Source organism: Sturnus vulgaris, chromosome 8, assembly GCF_052056855.1.
Source record: "Sturnus vulgaris isolate bStuVul1 chromosome 8, bStuVul1.hap1, whole genome shotgun sequence".
NCBI classification, from domain to species: Eukaryota; Metazoa; Chordata; class Aves; order Passeriformes; family Sturnidae; genus Sturnus; species Sturnus vulgaris.
The window spans coordinates 21,951,956-21,976,852 of NC_142250.1; the positions used below are offsets into that span (position 1 = coordinate 21,951,956).

General features: G+C 40.7%; 1 protein-coding gene across 8 annotated transcripts in view; it reads left to right on the forward strand.

The window, feature by feature from the left end:
* The first annotated feature begins 891 nt into the window (after positions 1 to 891).
* Positions 892 to 24,897, forward strand: part of LOC148223023 (uncharacterized) — a 53,986-nt gene continuing 29,980 nt past the window's right edge. For 5 of the 8 annotated variants that reach the window (XR_015805155.1, XR_015805156.1, XR_015805157.1 and 2 more), the window contains exons 1-3: positions 898 to 940; positions 1,314 to 1,372; positions 15,684 to 15,765. Coding sequence is in view for 1 of the 8 variants with exons in the window: in XM_088169124.1 (XP_088025250.1) it covers positions 913 to 940; positions 1,314 to 1,372; positions 15,684 to 15,765 (169 nt within the window). In the remaining 7 variants the exon portion in view is untranslated. Of the gene's footprint in view, positions 941 to 1,313; positions 1,373 to 1,717; positions 2,600 to 15,683; positions 15,766 to 24,897 lie in introns of those variants that run through there. The other 3 variants (XR_015805161.1, XR_015805160.1, XR_015805159.1) reach the window with 3 other exon arrangements.

Genomic DNA, 24,897 nt, shown 5'->3' on the forward strand with positions numbered 1-24,897 from the left:
ATCAGATTTTATTTTGTATTTTCTCAAAACACAGGGTAACTTAGGGGAATTTAGCAGGCATTTTAGAACTGAGTTGTCACTTGCTTTCATGAGTTACTTCGCTTGTCTGTCCTTATCCTAGCTACAGGCGATGTCAATCCTGCATTTGCAGCACATTTTCATAAATCAAAGTGATTCTAATATTAAGGAAGAATACATAGATAAGGTTGCTGCAAGAGGATAATGACTTTTGTCTCTAGGGTGCACCTCATAAATGTGTCTCTACCTCCTAAGAAAAAAAAGAAAGGCAAACTAAAAACAATGGGTTCAAGGTGGTGGCAGGGGGAAGTGGAGAGCATTGCTCTGCTGTTCTCTCATTTTTGAGGAGCTAGACAGTCTCTACATATTGAAGATATCTTGGGCCAAAAATCCCTGGGGGATAACACTACAAGCTTCAGATCAGTCATTGTAACTCAATCTGCTCTTCCTTTTTGTTGCCACTAGATTATTATTTTAATTACCTTGGGGATGTTTGCTTTTTTCCCTACTGATCTTGTGATAGCCCGTGCTTACCTAATTTATATTAGTCGTGGATTTCTCTTGCTTTGAATGTCAGAATTGAGCAAATGAGGCCCATTTAGGAGGTGAGAAAGAAGCCAAGACTTGTCTTGGACCATATGGAATCCCAACCCAATTCAACAGTATGTAGAAAGCTGAAGAGTTTAACAGTATCTATCTCAAGTCTGTCTAGAGGGGCTCCTTTATAAGCCAGACTGATCAATGCTGATGGGAAACCTTGTTTGCTGAGCCAGCAGGGAGGCTGCAGCAGGGTTTGGCAGTGCAGAAAGCCAGCTGCAGCCCTTCCCTCCAGCTCTAAAAGCTTCCCAGTTTTTCGCTTTGAAGTCATTGCCACTTGTTTGTGTCACTCAGGCAATGAAGGCTAGATCACAGCTGAAGCTCAGTGAGTATCTTGGCCCTATATTCCATTCATGATTTCTCGATCTTTTTCAAACAGGTTTTGCTAGAAATTGATAAATAGAGGTGAGCAAATAAATTTGAAATGTAGGCTTGTTACCAAATTGATAGATTAGTAGGTCAAATTCTGGTCTTTTATTTTGAAGAAAATAATTCTTTTTAAAAGCCCCCAAATCTGCCTTCTTTAGGTTTCACTTGCTCATGCTTTGTAGTACGTGACCACAGAGCTGCCCTGTAAAATACCCTAAATGCAAAACCTTGGAGTGCTAAATTCCTGCCATTAGTATTCTTCCTTAATTAGGTGCATATAGTTATCTCTGTGATTACTTCACTCAATTTGAACCCCAGTTTCTTTTCAGGTCGAGGGTCAAAGGAGAAAACCAGGAAGCAGGAGATGCTTGTGTTTTGGATGGATCAGGTACTACTACCAATTTGTCAAACAGCTGGTTGGTGACTTTTCTTGATTTAAAATCAAGACAGTTTTGGAAATGTGCAACATTGATATCATTGCTTCATTTGTCTCAATTATGCAGATTAAAAGACAAAACATCTACACCAAACACAGTCTTGGAGCTTTCTATTGGTAATAGCAAAGAATTTTTCACACAGCTTATCAAACCCAAAAGCAGTGATATAAAAAGAATGTAGAAATTTATTGTTAAGATCAGAGCTTCATCACAATTATTGAATATTATCAGTCCAAAGCAGTTAAATAAAGTAGTCTCATATTATCTTAACATGCTGGGCATTATATGTCCATTATAACTTGTAAAACTGGATAATAGCCTTTCCCATCTCCCTCACTATTTTAGCATAGGCAGAATGTGAAGACAGAACCACAGAAAATACCAAACCACATGTTGGCAACTTGCATATAAAGAGAAAACATTTATTCATTTTTATGTTTGTAAGGGCAGGGTTTTTTTAATTTGGATTTTGTTTCAGTCGATTTATTGGTGGTGTTCCCAGACTGCCCAAAAGCAGGGCACAGGCTGTCTTTGGCTGAAATTAAACACTGAGGTAACTCTAGGGCAATGTTCTACTTTGTCACTGCTCTGACCTTCAGCCTTACATCTAGCCAGTAGTGCAAGTGCTTATTTCACCAATGACTGACTTTTATAGCAAAGGTGTCTGATTTTTGCAGGAAGATAAATACAGATATATATACACACAATATACATCAGAAATTACATTTTATAAATAGAGCATCCATAAAATACAGGTTTTTTCATACTTGCAGCTATTCAAACCTATAGTAATTACCTCTTGAGCAATCAGACTCTACTGGAAGGTGTCCATGCTTCTCCATCTGAGCCATTCAACACTTAAGCTGTTAGAGCATTTACCAATGAGGGGGAGAACTGGCATTCTGAAAGCAGGATTTGAATTTTTTTGAACTCTTGAGTTCCTAAATCTGTGGTCTGAATCAGGCAGAGGGAGGCTGGTCCTCTCCTCCTCCAGGTGAGCACACTGAGTCACTCACAGAGAACAGGGTTCTCCCACCATCATGAGGGCTGCATGAACTTTTAACTTCTGCAGTTCTCTTGTTAAACATCTCGACCTGAAACCCTCCCTCCTACTTACAAGGAAGGTGTGAACCATGGACAAAAGAGGCTGAGAACGGGAAAGTATTCTGGGAAGTGTGGTAAGTCAAAAACTAAATTACCATTCTTCTTCATGTCCCAGTGTGCAATTTTCCTGAGCAATGTGCAAAAATAACAAACTAGAACTATCTTATTGGCTGAAAATACAGAAAATACTGGGAAAACCATCCTGGAAAATTGTCCGGTTATTACATAACACTAACTTCTTTTTTTATTATCAAACCCTGAAAATTACATGTTTTATCCTTATATTAGCACTACAATCTTCAGGCTGCACTTAGCCTTCAAGACTTCATAAAACTCTGAACAAGTCTGGACTCTGAAAGAATTATTTTCTCTGGAATAAGTGCCTTCTCTGGGCAGCTCTGGTGTTAGGTCGGGCTTTGAGCTCAATAGCCAGTAAGTGGAGCATGCAGGGAACCTCTGCATCCCACATTCATTCACCCTTCACATTGGGTGTGGGATTTATTTCCTTATGCCAGTTTGTTTTCTTGTGTGAGAGGAAGAAGCCTTATCACCAGTTCTTACTGTTACTTTTTAATATTCAAGTCTACATTCCACACTAGATAGTACTGTGTGAACAAACAAGATTTATGTGATCCTAAAATTTCCACTTCTATAACATATGGGGAGATTTGTATATAGAATTTTTTTGGTGGGTATTTGCAAGAGCCATACCGGCCAGTGAAAATTTATTATTGCTTTCTAGGCTATTTCTTATGCAAAACTCTCTACTGGGTTGCAGGTAATATGGGGGGGGAGGGAGGAAAAAAGTTTACCTTTTTTTGCAGATTTTGTTAGTAGAAAAATTTTTGCATTTCAAGTGCTGGAGGAGAGAGCATGCCTACATGCCTATGGCACTTGGAAACTCTTTCCATCACAGAAGACTAGACTATATTGCACAAAATCATGTTTAGATTTGAACCCAAACTGGATTTCATGACTTCTGGTTCTCTGTTCTACTCATTAGCTGGGTTTTTTTCATATGCATAAATGAAATACAGAAAGCTTTGAAAAATATTACATTGAAAAGTATGCATTTGGAGCCTGAATGAGACTTTAAATTTTTAATATGCTGCAAAATTCCAAGCTGAAAATAATCCATTTTTATTATAAAGCTTTGAGCAGTTTTGCAGAGAGAGGTGTTGAGATTTGCATTATGGAGCATATCCTGTTAAAGTACTTATTCAAGCCCATGAAAATGTTCACTGATTTCAGAAGGTTTTGGATGAATCCCATACTTGCCAACTTGTAAAAATGCTGTCATTACAGAACTCAAGTTTTGACTGTAGAAATTTTCAGTTTGACAACCTGATTGGCAAAGACTTTAATACAACTATTTATATACTCAGTGGTTTACAAAATATGTTCCCCAAACTTAATGACTTCATCATTCTTTCCTTATTTATGGAAATCATAACTTTGTTAATAGACTTGCAATCTGAACAATGAAAAGGCATATTTCAATCTTCATTGTCTAGTATTTCTCCCCTTTATTAAACTTGGATGTTTTGTGAATGTTTATATAAAGCATAGAGCACATCAAAACCACATAAAGCTGTTATCCCCTCTGTATATTCCTAAAGTGCCTTATTATTAAGTTACTTCTTAAAAACTCTTGAAACACAAATACTTTTTTAATTGAGGAGGTTGTTTTCAGGTAAATAGCACTCATGTAGGTTTTCCCCTCTGCCTTGAAGTACTATTGCACTGAATATTATGCATATTTTTCAAGGAACCTCTCATTTTTTAGTGAACTGATTTTTGTCAAGACAAGGAAAATAGATTGAAATGGGCCAATAACTCTCCAATCTGTGGGAGAGACCATAATCAGCTGCAGGAACACTGCAGTTCTGAATATATAATGAAGAAAAAGGAAAAACAGCATGAGCACTTTTGTGTCTGTTTCCCATGGGCATGGGAAACCTATTACTTAATAGGTTAATTGAATTAGTAGTCCAGATGGAAGTAGTGATGTCATGCTTCATCAAGTTAATTTTTAGTTAGTTTTGTATGCAGTGCTGATTAGGCTTTCTGTATAATCTGAATAAAACCCCCGTGTTCCATTGTGGCATCTAGAATGTGCTGTGATATGGGACCAAGATGGCGGCCTGCAGGAGCTCAGGTGATAGGGGACAAATATGGCGGCCCCCATGCAGTCATGTAATAGGGGACAAATATGGCGGCCCCATGCAAGCAGGTGGGGCGACGCGATGACGCGGTGGGGGGCGGGGCGACACAAAGACGTGATGACACGACACGGGGCGGGGCCACGTGATGACGCGATGATGCGGTGGGGGAAGGGGCCACACGACGACCCAACGACACACCTGGTGCGGGGCCAGGTGATGGCGCAATGATGCGAAAGGGGACGAGGCCACATGACGGCGGGGGGGTCACGTGGCCCATGGGGGGGCCATGTTTGTATTGGTATCTCAACATGGATTTGTGTAACTCATCACCTTTGACTTCCTCAAAATCACATTTTGGAAATACTTCTAAGACAACAGCAAAAAATGACTACTTTTCCAGCGTAACTGTTTCTAACTGTTTTTAACTGTCTTTTCTACTTATCCTGAAATAGTTGGGTGTTTTTCCACTAGTTACTTGAGCTGTTGCTGTTTTTCCCTCTGTTTCAGCAACAGATGAGGTGATTGCCAGTTATCCTCTTAATTTGTTGAAGAACTTCAACTCGGTCCAAGGAAAAAAATGCTGTTGATAGGTTGGCATGGAGTTTATGAGGAGAGCTTGCTGGAGTCGTGTATATTGTCAGCACCAAGAGCTGTGATTCCAAGTATGAGCAGAAAGACATCTATTCAAACAAGCAGAGCCATCCTCCATCCTAAAGGTGCAAGTTCACATGAGGCAGGAATCTGCCCCTAAGGCTTTATCTCCTCATAAATCCTCATTTCAGTGTGATGGAGTATTTTCCCAAAAGACTGATGACACTTTAGGATGCAAAAAAAAAAAAAAAAAGAAAAAAAATCTTCTTAAAAACCATGAAAGTATTTCCTCTGCAGAAGCACACCCAGTCTTGCAGTCTTGCATTATAAATTGTTTAACCATTGTTAAATGTTTTCTTTATCTAATTCCAATTCACCACCTAATTACCTCTACCTTTTAAATATAATAATGCATTCTTGAAGCACATTAGAGCTTTCACTTAATGCTGGGATTTGTGCATGGGATTTGTGCACTGTGGACATCAGACTACTTAGAGTAATCTGGTGTCTGGCACTCTCTCCAAAGCTGGGTTTGTGGGCTCAGCCCTGCTGGTGGTCTGGTTCAGCAGGAGCTTTCTCCTGGCAAAGGGCTGTGTCTTGAGTCCCAGTGCCACAGTTTCACAAAACTGTTCAAATGGAACTGTAATTTAGTTTACCTTTGTTTCATTCAGCTTTGTTAAAGGTGAGCTCTCTTTTCTTCAGGGGTGAAATTGCTGATTTTGAGAAGGAGATAAATTCCCTTGTTTGTACTCTTTCAAGTCTTCTGGTAACAGCCCACAGGAGAGGGATCCAACATTGCCTCTCCAGAATGGAGCCAAAGTCTGTGACTGGATCTGCAGCTGGAGGAACAACTTCTTGTGCCAAGGCCATCAGCCTGGCCTCTCAGTAACAAGGCTCTGGGAGTAATGTGTTAGCATGGCTTGGCAATCACAGGCATGCTTCAGGCAAGCAAAAATGCTGTTTCAGACTATTCCTGAGCACCTTTCTAATACTCTCACTGTCATGTCTCATTGCAGACACTTCTGTTAAAGGTGAGCACAGCAGCTTGCAAAGAGATGGGGAATGAAGCAAAAGAAACCAGATTTTATGTTCTTTTTACCTAAAATTTCTGACTTTGTGGATTTCGGTTTGCTTTAGACCTTGTCTGTGACAGCAGCTGCCTCTGAGTCCCCGTGAGCAAAGTGTATTTGGCTGAGCCCACTCCCAAAGGCTCACACACTGCTTTCTGCTGTAGTCAGACTTCTGAGTGTGAACAGACACACGAAAAGAGAAATGGCAGACAAGGTAAAGTGCCCTTTCCTTCCCACACACATTCCCAAGTCCTGTGCTGTTACCAGTTCAGTAAGACAATGAGTGAGCACAGAATTCAAGATTACAAAAGCCAACTCATCTACTAGGTGCAAGGGAAAAACCAAAAAAACCCAAACTACCTAAGGGAAATGGTTCATCTGCCATATGAGCCACAGCACATCGTAGGAGCCTGCCCACCCTTCTGGTGCCAGTTTACTGCTGAGGGCAGAGCATCAGCATCTTGAACAGCCAGTGGCAAGAGGCAGCATCTCATGAAAATTAAGGTCAAGGATACAGAAAAAAAATCTGCAAGGATTTCAGTAGGAAGATCTTTCTTGTTTCCCTAAGGCTGATCATGTTGCTAAGTCTGATCTGAAAGCTATGTATCTGTTATAAATTATCCTTTCCTAAGCCTTTTTCCAACCTCCACAAACTTTCTGCAAAACCAAATGGGGATTTAACCACTGTTCTGCTTTTTCAAGCTTGCCTCAGGATTAGTATTATAAAAATCAAATAGGAAAGTAATGAAAGTACATGTTCTTGGCAAGGTACATCTCTGGGGAATAGTCAGCTAATGCCAAGATTAAATTCAAAGCTGATACATGCATGATAAGTCTGGATAATACAATTTACAAAATTAGACCATATTTTAAACTCAGGCTCTGATGCATTTTGTGTGTCTGCCTTCTCTGGGAGATGAGTGTCTTGTGAACCACTGAGCTACCAAAGTCCTTTCCAGCAGCTAGAAGCTGTATGTGGTTATGTAAGCCTAGCAGGCCATTAAATTCCCACCTAGGAATAGTAGGCTGTTTCATCCACTGGTATATTGGGACTGGCAATTAGTTACTAATGTCCCTAATACTTTCATCACAGCTGGCATTCCGTGAATAAAAATACAAATCTAGCTCTGAATGTAATTCATTTCCTGCTATGACGCATAAATACGTATGTGGGAACTTAGATGACAATGTTCATTCCCATTGCAGGATATCTATCTTAAATAGGTAGCCATATAAAGATATAAAGGTAATTACCTTTCCTATCTTACAGTACTTTACTGATGTGCATTTGCAAGGTAGCAAAAGAATCTTTCATAAGACTGTTCATTTAGAACAGTAATAATGAGTGTTAAAGGTGAGCTCTCACTCAAATATGAAATTGCTGATTTGTAGAAGGAATGATTCCTCTGGAAATCTTTATGTAAGGTCCAAGTGATAATCTGTTGCTTTATAAGTGGACTTTTCAGGCTTGCTGCAGAAATCTCCAGCAGGAATACAGGTTTAGATGAAAAAAACAAGTAATAATTCTTGATAACATTCTTTAGACTTCACATTATCATTTCTATGGGACTCTTTCTATACAATTTAGGGTTCATTTTTGTATTCTGTGAGATTTTTCAATAAAGTAATTACAGTTTTTGGGTTTCTTTTGATTTTTTCCTGTTCTTTTTACAAACAGTCATACACCTTGGAGAGTAAGTATAGGAGAATAGTTTGTAAGGTTAGTGCAGAAGGCAGTCTTTCCCAATGAATTACAGCTGTACTGATTACCAAGGAATGGAAACAGCCTTGCCTGCCCAATGAAGATGGGTGTCATAACAGAGTGGGTTAGCTGGCCACAAGTTGAAGTTGGAGCTTGAGACCCAGAATTTGCTGCAGTTTGGGGTGGGGTCTGTTGGCTGTGCTGTGAGGAGGAAGGGACATGTGGTTGTGCAAGGGACAGATAAGGTGAGAAGACTCTGTGTGAGGGACAGGCAGAGTTAGGTGGCCGGGTAAGGGGCAGCTTGGGGTTAGCCAGTCATACAGAAGGAAGAAGGAAACTTGCAGAGAATGAGAGAAGGACTCAGAGCTGTGTGGAGCTGCCTATGAGGAAAGGAGTCAGAGTTGCCTGAGAGAAGTCTGCAGAAGAGAGAAGGCATGAAAAGTTTTTAATAAAGGACTGATGATGGTGTCAGTCCAGTCTGTCTTTAACATAATAGCAACAAGTAAGTGCAAGTGATTTGATGGAGAATTAAGGGGGGCTTGTGATGAACTGGCCTGAAGTTCCAGAGACCTGGAGAGGACTTTTGTGCAGAACACCTGGCTCTGTATCAGAGCTTTTGTGTAATCCAGAGCAGACAGCAGCTGTTCCCCAGGTGCAGCCAGCCCTGCAGGCCATGGGGAGCAGACAGGACATGTTGGACATGGAGCCTGGCTCTGGGCAGAGCTTGGTGTCTCCATACTCTCCCTCTCTGCCAGCCAGGAGGTGCAGGAGCAGTGCTGGTCAAACCTGGGGCACCAAGCTGTTGCTGGTGTGGCCACAGCTGATGCTCACCCGGGTTTAGGCAGAGTCACCAGCATCCCACAGAGCTGCCCAGCCCCTGTTTGTCTGGAGAGCAGATCCACAACCCCTGGGGCAGGTGTCTTCCACTCCCTGCAGCCTGAACACAGCAGCATCCTCCTGCCTTCAGTAGAGTCTGGGGGTCCCTTTAGCTCTTTCCTTTCCCAGGAACTCATTTCTACCATAGCAATGTTCCTCTCACTCTCCATAGCTTTTTCCAAGGCTCCAGTGATGGGCTTCCCATCTCACTGTAGCTCCCAGACAGCTCCTCCAGATAACACCTGCATAAATGGAGGCAGCCACACCCTCTTTGTGATAAGGTAAATGTGATTATTTTGCTTTTGGGTTCAGTACAGCCAACTCATTCCCTGAGCTGCATATTTTGTGTGTGACATGCAAACATTGCAAACATTGGTGTGCTTTGTTACTGCTCTGGTTCGAAAACCAATAGCCTTTACCTGGGAATTACAGTATGTTGTCAATTTTCTCAAATGAGGCTGCAACAATATTGGTAATTATTGACCCTATAGTACATCAGATGATCTCCCTAGGCTTCAATTTTTCCTTATGAAAACGTAAGAGCAATGCAGGGTTTTATAAAAGCTCCTGATACTGAGGGACAGCAGACTGTGGCAGACTTTTTGCTTGCTGACTGGTCAGGTGATCTCACCAGAACTAACCTTCCCCATAAACATTAATTCTGGATGGAGATTATTATTTGTTTCAAGAATGTCTGTGTATCTGAAAGGAAGAATAATACACTGAGACAATACATTAAGATAATGCTGAATTTAGAACGAACATAGCTGAGATTTCAGCTGGGGTGAGACTGTCTTGATGCCAGAATAAACACTCTAGTTTTACTTTGGCCTTTCTTTGGAAAAACTAGCTGCACACACATAGCTGCCAGCTTCTGTTGGCTGAGTTGACATGCTTCTTACAAATACAGATTTAACTCAGCTAGTGATTACAACAGACTTTTTTTCCTTTATATGGTTGTTTCATATTTCTCTGTGTCTAGCTCAGCATACTCCAAATAATGTCATCACAACCTAAGAAACAAACTTTGTGTTTCTGGGCATCCTTTTCAATTTCTTAAAAGTGTGGCACTAATGCTTTTATGCTGGAGGGGTGCTAAACCCACGACTTCTAGTCAGTTGTTGAAAGATGATAGCATCAATAGAGAATTATGCTGATAGGTATTAGAGCAGCCCACTTTCCCTCCCAAGAAATATGTTGTTCTTGATCACCTTCCACCAAGATTGATCCATATTCAGCTTCTTTAAAAGTATTATTAAAGCATCAGACATAATTACTGCATGGAATAATTATTTACCAAAATCTTCACCATATTTAAGCAGAAGAGTATTCATAAAAAAATAAATTTTCCCTAGGACAAGAGTCTCCAGGACTATTAGCACTGAATTGGCAGAGTAAGAAAGTACAGCCTATGTCTCTATATATGATGGTTGATTTTTGCTACAAAACAACTTAATCTCAGGACTGTTTTGTTTCTTCATGGGCAGCTTTGCAGAGGGTAAATGAGATAACGTCCTGAGTCTGTGAGAGACAGCACAATAATACCACAAACTTTCAGCCAGCCTCAACCTCTGTTATTCCTGGGTCAAAGCAAGGTGCTGGGGTGCTAGAGTGCTGCTCTTGTTCCTTTTTACCAAGTTGCCTTTTGTCTGCCACCATTTCCTTACCACACCAGCCCTTCCTGCTCTTCAGCACCTGGTGAGGTGCAGTCAGGTCTGCACTGTTTGGCATCCCACTTGCTGTGACCCCAGCACAGCTGCTAGGAACAGTGACACCATGAAATTCCCTCCCTGTAGTCACATTCCTTAAGAAGGGTTTAATAGAACCAGAGCAGTATCACTCCTAGGTCTGTGTTTGTGGTGATGTGGATCCTCTCTGTGTCTGAGTTCATATCACAGCTGTGTAGGTCTGGGATATAAATGTTCATTGCCTAAACATAATTGAAAGTTTTTATGTAGTGTGATTTTATTTAGTGTAACTACCCAGAGCTTTGGTTGCAGTGTCAGTGGATGAGACCTATGGGGCTGCATCACATGAACGAGGTTGTCTGCAGCACCAGGCAGCACTTCAGCTGTTTGCAGGGGAGTTTGTGTTTTCTGTACCCAGAAAATGAATCTATTGGTCCCCACACTTGTTTTCTGGAAAACTCTAGCACCTTACCTCATGGCTCATAGCAAAATAATTTTAATAAAGCAGCTGTGAGGATTGTGTATTTTCCTACACTTGCTATGAACGTTTAAAGCAACATACAAATATTTTTCCTAAACAAAATCTGTTTCCAGTTTGGTTTTTTTTTACTGTTCTTAGACTGAAAAAAACTTAAAATATTTTTAGGGGACTGAAATGACAATAGGACTGCCTATCAGAAAATTAGTCCCAAGGTATTTCCATATTTAATAGCTAGTAGGTATGAAGAGAGAGTGGAAGCTACTTTGATTTAATTTTTTGACAGAGATGCTTTTTAAGAAGTTTAAAAACTTGCTTAGAGGCCAGTTGAAAAGCTTGCTTGAGGAGGGAGGAGAGGAAGGGAAAAGGGAAGACCTCTAGTTCATGACATGATTTAGTTCATTAAACTTCAGAGTACTTACATTTTTGTTTGCTAATTTCAGAAACAACCCATCTCTTTTAGCTGAGAGCAGAATCCAGGAAAGAGTGTTGAAATACAAAAAGTACAGAGCCAAGAAATGAAATGGTTTATTGCGCTGAAGCTGAGTTGTCCTGTGTGTATATGGAAGATATTAGTGGGAGAACATGTTCTAAAATATATTAAGAAAAAGAAGGTTCTCATATTTAGGAACCATTTTATGCAGTTCATATATGACACAGGATTTTGTCAGTAGTTGTATTTCTCTCATAACCAGACAAATAATCTCTGCTTTCTGCTGCAGAGGTCACAGCTTTACTACCACCTCCTTACATGCCCACATCAGCTCTTTGAGTGTCATATCCTAAATTCCAAGTTTACACATGCTTTTGAAGCACTATGTATGTGTTAATACAATTTGGTGGTAGCTGTTAATTTTACTGAAAGCAGAGGTTCTTCATTCTGCTGGAAGTTTGCTCCATGGCATCTCCAACAGAGCCTGAAATTTGCTGCAGAGCTTCAGAGATTCCTGTAACATTTTGGTGATGCCTAGGGACCATGTGCCTGAGCTAGAGGAGTTCATGCTCTCAGTCCTGGGAAAGTCAGCACCTAATTACAAAAAATAAACATAAATTTAAACCCATGACACTTATTTCCAGCCTCTAAAACCTTAGAAGAACTTCCACTACTGACTGTCTTTTGAATTAATGGTAATTGGATTTAAATGTGATAATACTTTGCTAATAGGCGAGCAGGAGAGCTCTGTGTTGAACAAAGTGTATAGATGGGATGGATACTGACATTCACAGTGGCAACAAGTAACCCCTTCAAATACTGGCACTAAAGAGAAACTGTCAGGGGGGGTATTTTTTGAAAGGACAAGCTGAGGTGGTGTTTTTGGAAAAACAAAGCCCAAGGCAATGGTGACATGCACTGGGGTTATCCAAAGTGGGTCAGGATGGGGAGGAAGCACACGGGGCACACAGGAAAACTGCCAAGTGTCAGGACCTTGCTCCTTTTCCTGAAGCAGGAGGATCAGCCTTCAGATGTTTAGGAAATCCTGCCACAAATGAAGATAAATGGTTTTACTGAGCTTCCAGACAAAACTTTCTTAAATCTGCATATTGGAAGAAACAATAAGAATAATGGACCAAAAAGATGTACCTAGTGTTTCCCTTCACCTTCCCAGATGCAAAGCAAGGTATGTGCAGGGCATATTCAGGTTCCCGTTTGTCAAAGTACTACCTGAAAGAGATTTTTGAAGCTCACTGTGGACTAAAATTCTCTATTTTAGTAGCTGTAGTTGTCCACATCTTGGCTCTGTGGTACTTTCAGCATAAGCTGCACACTAAAAAATGGTACTACTGTCCTGAGGAAAGGAGGGAGAAGAGGGAATGAGAATACCAGTGCCTTTGCATCCCAGCTCTAGCGAGCAAAACTAACTTTTGCAAACAACCAGCATTGCTGAGGCAGAGGTGTGATTTCAGCAGCACATGCAAACTAAATGAGAAAAGACTCTGCTGTTGATTGTTCAGTCCCATTGTGAAGTCTCCAAATCAGCCCATCAGACATTTATTCATTAGGATCACTACAGAGTAAATGTCTTTATGTAGTAAAACATGAAAAGTGATTTGGTAATTCCATTTTAGATCTAATCTAGTCCTATCATTAAAGTAAATTTTTCATTGAAATGGCATGGGATTTTTGTTGATCGCTTCTGTGGGCTTTTTTAACTTGAAAGGTACTCAAAGAGGACAGAATATTTTAGTGAATTGGATCCAGGAGCCATTTCATCATGCTCAAGGCAGATGTTATCAGGAAGGACCATTTGTATTGGCAGTCCTTCAAAGGTTACCCTCGAACTGTGCTCAAATCAGGTGAGGCCCAGAGAACTCCTACTTGATTTTGGCCATGGCTTCAGAGTCTGCAGCCACACAAGCTAGAAGATGACTGTTAAATTTTAACAGACATTGCAGTTTGTATTTAATCTATTAAACTGTGTAACCTCTGATTGGTAAATACATATTTTTAGACATCTGCACATTACTAAACACATGGAGGCTGATCAAAAAATTTCATGTCTCTTAGGGCTTAAATGCAACTGTTTTAGTACAAAATTTGAATGGTCTCACCTTTAATGGACTGTAGGATGCTGGTGCATTTTTTTAAAAAGAGCAAATGTTATATGTTGGCAATTCTTTTTATTTTTATCTCCTCTCTGCTCCTCTCCTCTCCTTGAAGGAATGCACCAAAAATTATTTTGTACAAGTTGTGAGGTACCCTGTTAACTCTGTGCTGGGCAGGTGAGCCACTGTTCAGCAGCCTAGGAAACTGGTACAGACTCTGCCTTCATCAGATTCACATTAAAAAAGAAATGGCAGTGCTTATTTGCATTTCTTTTACAAAATGAACTCTGTAGGTGAATCACTTAAACAAAGCACCAGACCTAGCAAATAATGTTGGTATTTAATTTACTCACAGTGGGTATTTAGGTATTTGCTCATGTGAGAGAGCGAGTTGTGCCCTTTCTGCACCCTTGCACCAGAGCTGCTGCAGCCTCTCCAGTCACTTTGGCTTGGGGGCTGGGGACTCTGGGGTGGGGAGGAAGGGATCTGGGGTCAATGCAATTATAACTGCAAGAAATGTTCTTTGTGTTTATCTTTGTGTGTGCCTGACATCTTTGTTTGGTTTTCTGTTAAGCAAAGTTGGGTTGAAGGGTAGAAGGGAAGGCTGGTGAGATGCCTTGGGCATTTGTGAGCCCTGATTCTTGCAGATTCAAAGATCTGTTCCAGAGTGCTCTGAGGCACTGGCAATTCACAGCTTTGCTTTTTGTGGGGAGGTGGATCTGCCATGCAGTCCCTTCTCATGGGCAGGTCTCCTGATTAGGGTGAAAAGCTGAAATCACATAGATGACAAATCTAGAAAGTAATAACATACCAGAGGGAGCAAGATCTTTTATTTTCAAATGAGGGAGTCCTCAGCTCGACTCTAACACTTTGCTTATAGGAAAAAAAGGTCAAACATACTTGATGGTTTTAGCCAACTGACATTTACTTGTTTTCATTTTGAAAAGATTTAGCACATATTTAATATGGCTCTGTAAAGCTGAGAATCCCCTTTCCCTGATAGCTCCAATTTTCCTTCTTGGGCATCAATTTTCTGAAACGCATCACTTTGCCTATCTTGTCACTGACTCAACATTAGTTATGCTGAAAATGCCCTCCTTGTGTCGGAAGGGATTTGGTCTGGCTGCCTGACAGAAGGCTGTGACAAACAACCCCCAGCTCTCTCTTGGTCTCTCTCATGCCAGTGTGGAGTCCAGGCTGTCACTACCCAGCCATCCTGCAGAAGATGCTGACAATCTGTATCACCTTCACTTCTGAAAATTGCCACAGTCAAAGGGAAGGATGGGAAGGATATTCTGCTTTTTACAGAAGTTGGACATGCAGCAAAATGGGTGCTGTAACCTGAACGTTTGCAGCACACCATATCTGGACAAAGAGACCCAATCAGCCTGCTGTCTACAAGATAAATATTTATCTACAAGATAAATATTGAAGAATATTTATTCTTCAGGCATGTGCCTCACACTGCAGACGCTGGCAGCTGTCCCAGTGACACAGCTGAAAGATGCACCAAGATACCTAAATTCACTGGAACATCGATCCCATTCAGGAAGGTGTTTCATGAAGTATAAGAATATGCTTTATATAGAACAGACCATTAACTAAAAGACCCTATATTTAGAATAAATTTGATTTTAAAGTTGGTATGGGAATGTCCACAATAGTCCCTAGCAAATTGCTCCAGCCAGTCAAATGGTCAGAACTTTGCAATTCACTTCAAGCATTTATTATCAGCTCCTATTTCTTGAATCTTATCCCATGGAAAAGTTTCTGGTCCTTTTATTCTCATATTTCTGATCTCTGTGTAGGTACTGAAGAATCACATGTGGTGGATGTTGGCAGGGACCTCTGGGCTGTCAAGTCCAAGTCCTCTGCTCAGAGCAGCTGCAGCCAGGGCTCATGTCCAGGGCTCTGCCTAGTCCAGCTTTGAATATCTTCAAGGGTGGATACTCCAAAACCTCTCTGGATAACCTGTTTCAGTGTTTCACTACACCCCAGTGAAGAAATGTTTTCTTATGTTTAAGGAGAATTTTCTATGTTTCAGGTTTTGTCTCCATTGTCTCTGGTCTTGTCACTGCAGAGAACAGTCTGGCTCGTTCTTCTTTCCTTCTCACCACAACTATCAGGTATTTATCAACAATAATACAATGTTCTATTCTGTTCCCTGTGATCTCAAATTCTTTTTAGAACCCATTTCTTTCCCTTTGAATGACTACTGCCTGGTTTCTCCTAGTTTGGACAAATTCGTTCCCATTTGCAAAAGTACATTAATCATTCATCTTGTTGGCTCATGCAGATTAAATTATAGCAGCGGGTTGCCCTCTTTACAGTTTGCCAGTTTTCCATCTTCCTGGTAAATTGTCATAAATTAATTTAATTTTTTTCTGTATTTGAGATTTGCTGAAGTGGTTCAAGTGGAGGACCATAGCAAACTTGCTTAACTCTTGCTCTGAAATCCATGTTCCTAGCTGTGTAACAAGTGAGAAGAGTGAGATTGGAAAGAGGCAGAGGAAGAGGGGATGCTGTTTGGATGACTGAATTTGGTGAGGGACTTGGAAGTTCATAATAATGTTCAGTCATTTATTATTCTTATTTGGTGATTCTATACTAAGAGCAGGTTTTACTTGCAAGACCTGGCAATGAAATGGTGACAATTTTTAAATCTAGCTTTGTTATTCAAAGGAGAGATTAAGATAGAAATGAATTGACAGTCTACCCACAGTTGCACTTTACAATTCATAGCACAGTGCATGAACAGGAACAGTCTATTCTATAAACTTGCTCAGGTTCCACAGATCTATAGATCTGTAATAGACAGGCCAGTGACTCAAGGAATTCCTGCTAAAAGATGCTGTAGTCATGGCTCACAGAAACCCACTGAAGTCACGACCAGTGAGTATGAGTCACGTCAGTGTGAGCACCATGCCCCTCATCATGCACCAGGTTTTTATGTGGTTTCTTTCCTCTTAGTGGGAACCTGGAAAATGCCTCATCTCCCAGAAAGATTGGTAACTGCTAATATGCAACCTTAGATTGTTGAACTCAGCCTGAACCCAGTTTATTTTTATTCCTGCAGAGAGGACATGAATTATCATTCTGACACCAGATCTGAGTAAGCAGATGCACTCTGTGTGATCACACGTGTTCTATTGCAGGAGGCAGCAGCTCCAGCACTTCCTCCCAGCACTCTGTTCCTATATATATTCCTGCATGACATGGATAGGTTTGCATGGGCACGTGGAAAAGGACTGCATGCCCAGGGGAAAAGTGTGTAGGAGGGAATTCTTCTCAGACAGCAGAGAGTTTGCAGTTCACAGCTGAGAATGACCCTCCATTTATTAGCCACCATTGTAACAGTATTTTCAGTGGGTTTCTCTGTTGCCTCTGTTTCTCTCATCAGAAATAAAACTGCATATTTACCACAGAGACTGTCAGGAGCTGTATTAAACAAAAGCACACTTTAGGAAAATCACTAATTTTGGAATGATCATAAATATTTATACCAGACAGACCATAAACAGCACCTTAGAGACCATGCTCTGTTTATATAAATCCCTCCTAATTTAGAAAATATTGAATTGATAGACTGAGACAGCCATAGCCAACAAATGCATATTTGAGAAAACTGCTCTGCAGTCTCTTGTGACCAAAATTTCCTCATTCGTACAGTATTCAGCTTTTGTTTCTGATTAAACCTACTTAGATGAGTTGTGTGCCATATTTTTTTATAACACTTGATTCATTATGAGTGTTCATGCTAGAAAGTTTGCTCAGGCCCAGAGATTACAGCTGGCAGCAGACAGGCAGATCCTCCAGCCCTGCTCCCAGTTGTGCAGAGGGTTTCTGCCCAAGGATGGGGGTCCCTTGGTGGGTGCAGGCTCCAGGCACCAGGGACCACGCAGGGCTGGAGGGTGAGCACACTGCAGCTCCCATCCTCCTGAGCTGCTGCTGCTGCACCACAAACCAGATTATTTACAGCAGTCAAAGAAGTACTGGGATTGTACATGGTTCAAAAGAACTGCTGTAACCAAAACTGTTGGTCTGCTGAAAACCAAATGCAGCTAAGAAAGAGCCTGGTTTACAGCTGTGTCCTGCTGCTGTCACTGTCTGATTCCACAGGTCCAGAAGGCAGGAAACATAAAGGCAATGGAGGATGGCAAATGCACCTTACAGTTGTGGGAATCCTTAAAATCAGAAGGTTTTGGGAAAGCTGCAAAAAAGCAGGCCTCAGAAACAGCAGAACTGCAATTAGAGCTAAGCAGCAGTCATAAGATTTGTCAGCAAAAAAGTTAGATGACATGTAGAAAGCAAGGACAAATAGAACAATGGTCTGTGTATTAAAGCTTGGCTAGAATAACTCCCTAAGATGCAGAAAAGTATATCTAGCAAGATATTTGCAAGGTCTAAGCTTAATAATGGAGCTCTGTGCATTGTATTTTAAGGCTTACAAGCAGGTATTGTATTTGAAATAAGCAAGCCTTGTTTTAACCAAAGGTACGTGTACGTATAGTGCTGGGATAGAACCACTGTCAGTAAGCTTTTGCTTTTTGTGATTGGTCAAAAACCTTTGAAAGTGCATTGTAACATCACGTTCTGCAGCTGCTGCTGAGGATGTGAGCTGCTGGCATCTTCCCATTGTCCCAGCCGTGTAATGAGACTGATGCTGGAAAATAAAGAGCTCGAGATGTGTTCCACAGCCGTCCTGTCCTGTTTGTGATTCTGTGCATAAACCCGTGGCTGGCATTAACAGCTGGATTGATTTAGGGTTCTTGAGAAATCATCACACTAGAAATTATTTCTCTAAATGTTTCTAAACTTCAGTCTTGGTCTCAGGCCATGTAAATCTCATTATCTGTTCAGAACAGATGATTATTTCTGGAAATATGTTCTGCCGTCCACAGGTTATAATTGCAGTTAGAAGCTACTTTCAGATCTTCTTAGCACCAAAAGATTTAATTAAATGTTAGTTCTGTACAGAAGCTGTGTATACAAGAAAACCATGTTCCTCATAATCTTTTCACTTCATTTTCAGATTGCAATGGATTGTGCAGCAGGGCTGTCCACTTAAAAATCGTCTTTTATCATCACAGAGTAAAGCCTGTGACTGTCTTTTTCTGATCAAAAGGAAAGGTTACCCATGCGTGAGCAGGTTCAAAGCTTTCAGATATGGGAAATAAGGGAGTTGCTGAGTTTCAGGATCTTCACCTGAGCCACTACTGGCAATGGCACTGGATCCCCCAGTGACAATGAATCCACATTCTCCAATACAAAAGTATTATTAAACTAATATTTTCTATCCTGGTGCAAGGAAACAGGAACCCAGTTGAACCAAAACCTTGTTAATGAGAAGTTATTTGCCAAATGTACATGTCCCATTATGATGGCTCAGTACTTTTTTGACTTTTGTACTTTTTTTTTTGCATATTGCACTTTTTTCCCTGAGTTGAAGCCCAGTTTCCTGAAATAAAAGCAATTTCATAAAAAATGAGAAGGCGTAATGTGAGGAACAGTAGCTGAGGGCTTTGAGTATACAAATCCCATTGCTGCATCTAGTTTTAGTGGCTTGGATTGTGGGAAAGGGCAGCTCTTCTAGAAGGATTTATAAGTTTATGTCGTGGGGGCAAAGTGCAACTGAGCTACAGTATGTTCTGCATTTTCTCTCTGATATCCAGATTACGTTCCACTGTGCTTGGCCATGCTCTGTGCCTTAATATTATAATAGTGTAACAACATTCTTAGGAAATTTACTTAGTTAACCCAAATAAAGCCAAACTCCCAAGAATCTGCTGGCTTTGGTGGTTTGCTGAATCTGTGTTTTTATCAGAACATTTATTTTTGTGTTTTGCCCATCTGCTAGACTTCTCTTATTGCTTTTTAACTTTATTACTCATTGTTGCTGCTGTACACATAAATCAATGATGGCATCATATGGTTTTGACTGCAACTTTTCTAAATATAACTGCTTTATATGGAATAAATTGAATTCACTGGGTGGAATAATGAATTCTTCCAACCACTACCCAGAAAGATGTTTCTCCAGAAGCAATGAGGCTAGCACAGGGTTGTAAAAAAGCACTTCTTGAATGCTACTGTCTCACTGGTCCTTTCTTAATTTTCTGCAGAGAGAATGAGTGTTTCTTATAGCATAGCATATTGCCTTCACATGAACTCTCTCTCTTATTAAAAGAAACACTGGTTTTGGAATTTTTTGTTGTTGTTGTTGCTTTCTAGCATCCAAAGGAGTGGAGGAAGAGTTTGGATTTGTGTGCACTGAGCTGAGGTATGTGCATGGGAATACTTTAGAAGGAGAGCAGAGCATAAGGAACAATCAGGACTCACTACCTACAATGGATTTTAAGAGTAACCATAGAATCATTTAGGTTGTAAATGACCATTAAGGTCATTGAGTCCAACCATAACCATGACACTGTCTAGTCCATCACTAAACCATGTCCCTTAACAACACATCTACACATCTTTTTAATACCTCTGGGGACAGTGACAACCATTGTGGAACCTGATCCAGTGTTTCACCACTCTCATGATAAAAATTTCTTCCTTATATTTAGTCTAAATCTGCCCTGTTTCAGTTTAAAACTGTTTGTGGCTTGCAGGCTGAAATCAAGTTGTTGTGTTGAGCATAAGAGTACCTTCTGATAACAGGAATGTAAGCTTGGGGCCAAGCTCTGGCATGGGCACGTGGAATACTTCTCACAGAAATCAAATCCAGGACAAAGTGTTTTTAATACAACTCCAGCAAGGACAACCTCCCACAAGCATGGCTGGTGGGCTGGGGGTAGGAAAGGATGCCTACCACTGGCATTTATGGCATTTATCCTCACCTCTTAAATTGCTCTTGCATTTTTTTTTAAGGTTCATTTAGTTCCGTGTTCTGAGAGATATGATATGACTGTTAGATCCCAAAAGTACACAGAGTGCAGAGGGCTCAGAAACGAAGAGGCCTCATACCCTTCATTTTTCAGAGATTTTAGGCTATAAATACATCTGTCTTCTGACTCTGCAATAAGTTACTCTTCATATCTATGGTTTTAAACCTGCACCTTGACCCTGCATATTTTAGGGCTTTATTAGCCTTTGTACTATAAAGTGTCCTGGCAGAAGACACACACCCCCTTTTCCTCCTCTATTTGTGAAGACACACGTGGCTGTGGTGCCCAAGAATCTGCCAGTCTGCACTGCCCCTGTAGTACCACGTGTAAGTCACTGAGTCAGGCTGACCTCAGGAAAGGTCTGGAGGAACAGGCTGGAGAGTCAGAAATATAATGAGGCCAAAGTGCTCTGTGGATAAACAACTTGTAACTTAGGGCACTCGCCCTGCTGCTCAAAGCCAGGATGAAGGAGAGCATCACTGAGCCAAGCTCCTCTTTCCCTTGGCCAGATACAAAAGGTGCAAACCTGACTTAGTGCACATTTAGTTCCCTTCAGCCTCCCTGGAGATCCCTGGGGAGATACTGGGGGTACAGTCATTTCCTGAGATATTTCTTCTTCATTACCCAATTCTGCTGTATACCCACTGCTCAGTTCTTCAGAAAAAGGGTGAGGTGGGATAACCTAGATAAAGAATCATGATATAAAAAATATGTAAATGAAGCTAGAAGAACATACTGAGTGTGTTCACCTTTGCTGTCAGCTCTCTAAAAAGATCTTTAACCAAAAGTAAGCAGAGCTGTGCTTGAGGTGGGGATAAAACACTTTCAGTTATGAGTTCCATAATAGAGGCATCAACTGGAGGCAGGGCCCCATTAATCCACAGCTTGAGTAAGTGCATGTATATTGCAGGTCATGTCTCATTTTTAAACTAAAAAGAAGATCCTTCATTGAAAATGAAGCTGAAGCGTGGTTTAAATGTGATCTGTTATGGGATCTCCTTGGAAATGTGGTAGTCATGTCCTTATGGTATGCTCTGATAAAGTGAATTGATGAATACATATTTTGCTGCATCAGCATCACTGCAATTAGAACAGATTACTATGTTTTATTTCCTATTAGGGAAAATATTTTGTGACATCTTGTCTAAATTTATACAAGGTATTTATCAAGAACTTAACGGGGTTGACTGTTTCTAGCCGTTGTTAAATGCTCAATAAATCTATACATACTTGGAAAAAATTTTACTTCTCACAGCTAAGAACTGTCTAGGAACTCTGCAAAACCATAGAAAGAAATTTGGTCTGGTTTCATTCTGGAAAAGGTAAATACTGTATGCATTTGAGACAAGGATTCTGCCATTCTTCTCCTGTTGTGCAAAAGCGGAGGAATACATTTCCTCTGGAGAGCTTCAGGAATTGCTTGTGCATTTTATCCAATGGCAATTAAAAAATACTTAAATGCTCATAGGGCAGGGCAAGCCAGGCTAATACTTTAGACAGTAGACTGTTAATATTTAGTCCTTTTTTTACTGTATGCAAGGAAGCTTTTTGACTAAAATGCATAGTGCAATATCCTGAAAATGTTGTTTCCAAGCATTTTCACTTAGATCCAAAGCGACCATTAGCTCGTGGGCAGGAGATGCTTCTAGAAAATGTTTGTTTTCTCAGGTTTGAGAGGGATGTCCTGTACCGGTGTTGAGGTAGCTAGTGACAATCTGAAAATGAAGATGTCAGACACCAGCGGCTGCAGGAGCTCCCTCAGCCTGCTCTGCACAAGGCGAGTTTGCCTCTGAATGATCCCCCCTTCCATGGGGTGTCAGTGAAGTGCCAGCCCGGAGCTGCTGATGAGGGCATTGCCTGGATCCATGCCTGTGGATGCTCCTTACAGCCCTGGGTGCCTGCAGTGCTGGCAGAGCCCTGCAGGAAGGAGAAATGCTGAGCACAAACTCAGTAACTCTGTGCTTGCAGAAGGACCTGTTTGTGGTTCAGTGCCTGAGAGGCAAAGAAAGAGGAAATGATGGAGTTATCAGAGCCAAGCTATCAAAATCCTATTTCCATTTAGTCTTAGTCTCTCTCTGCTATCTTTATATCCCTCTTTCTGTTTCTTTTATTTGGCAGAAATGGGAATCTTGAAAGGAGATGGTTAGGTTTTAATTCAGGCTTTTAGGAAAAAGAGGGAAAACCAAAAGCATCAAAGCATTTGGCAGCAGTGAATTAAGAAAAAATTTTGAAGTACGATTTAGTAAAATACAAAAGTAGTTGTTGAGAGGAGCAAGACTTAACACACACTTTCATATTGACTAACTTCAGTGGTTTCCATAGCCATGTAGCTTTTACAGAATTATTCCTGAGATTACTTGTTTCCCCTTAGGAAGAGAAGTCTCAGTTCTAAATTTAGGGGGAAATTGTTACATGTTTAAGATCCAGTAATAGGCTTAGCAGCTTTCACATCTGCTCTTGAAATGACCCCCCCGCATTGCCACAGTGTTCTCATTCCACTCACATCTTTCCCTACTTGGACTTCAGACATTCTCTTCTGCTGACATTAAACACCCAGTTCTGACTTGTGTTCAAAATAATGTCAGGGAATTAAAGAGAATATTTTGAGAATATACTAAATAAACAAATAATGAAATGTTGTTTTCTAAAATTAACACATCTATAAAATAAACTGTCTTTATTACCATCTGCAAATGCTGTTCAGGGTATTACGCATATTTAGGAGATAAGGAAAGATTATCTTGCCTTGGCCTTATAAAGCACTGCGAGGACAACATGTCATTGCTGCAAAATACTTACAGGAAAAATATGCTAAGCATATATCTTAAGCCACAAAATAGGAGTTTCTTGTTCTTGTGTTGATCCTTTATTGATTTGTTTTGTACCAAGTATCATGTAATTCCTAGGCTTTGTTTGGAAGGGGAGAGCAGAGAGGAAGAAACCACACCCAGGGTTAGAGTTCTGGCAGGGCTGGAGAGGAGCATGCAGACGTACACGTCCCACAGAGCAGCCTGCTCTGGGCAGCCCAGAGCAGTGAGGGGGCACCCTCAGCCTCATAGAGAGCTGCTCCCAGCCACACTGTGTTTAAAAGAAACTAGAAATAGTTACATTTTAGAAGAAATTACTTTGACTTTGGTTTACACTGCTAATTACTGTAGTTTGTAACAAAAATTAACTAAGCCAATCACATAATTAGCTGCTGGTTCCTTTTATGATGTTGGTATGCAGTGCTGTCTTGCTCTTGTTTTAGGAAATGTGGCAATATAACCCCATGGTGGATTCATAATATAAATCAAATAATTTTTGATCAGACAGTAGATTTTAACTCTGCAGTTAGACTGACATCAGTATGGCCGAACTCTGGGATACCTGATCAGCTGTCTGCCTCCAGCTCCTCCAAAGCAACCAATAAGCCAGAAACACATGAGAACTGGCAGTGATTAAAAAGGCAAAACAACTGGAGAATAAGGTTTAATTGCTAGTGCCTCAGTTGTGCCAGAATAATACTGTGTGCTCTGACTCATCAGATTCAAATGACTTCTAACTACAGTGCTGTGTTTTGTGAGAATTGAGAGAACACTTGACACAGAGAACAAATGGGAAATTGCTCACAGCACTTAGGCACTATCCCTGCCCTGCCTTGGTGCTTCGATTGGCAGAAGTAGAATGGGATAGCAAATTTCAGACTGCTGCAGAAAGCTTTTAGGATGGCTGGCTATTACACAATGATCTGTAATTGTGAAGCCCTCAACCTGAGGACTCAGGTGTGGTGATTTCCAGAGTAATATTGTCCATAAAATGTTCTGCTGAACCACCTCCAACTCCTTCACCACTGTCTTTCCTACGGATGAAGTGTAATTACTGCTGACTCACACTAGCACATATAGCCTGTGAATTTCAGGCAGGGCAGGAGGTGAGAATAGATCTACAGAAAGTTTGGGAATCAAGGGTGTATGACAGGAAAAATTGCAGGAAGCCAAGAACAGGGGCAAGCACAATAGCAGAATTATTGTGTCACCTGACCAACAGAACTGAGAGCTATCCAAGAGAAATCTTAACTGTTTACTTCATGTTCAGAATAGAGCTGGAAATTCAGCTGGATATTGAAAAATAGCTCCTTCTACTTCAGAAGCAGTCTTTGCACCAAGAATATATATTTTAATTATGTTTGAAATACTCAGGCCTGCAGAAACATGAAAACAGGTGAAATGGTTTAGATCAGCTACACCTCCATCTTCTACTCCACTCCTTGCTAAACAAAATCCAAGTTTGATTTGTAGCTCTGGCCTTGCTGAATGAAGGAGTGGAATGCCTGTGAAAGAAGTGAGAGATAAAAATATCTGTATTTCTCGGTTTTGTTTCCAAATC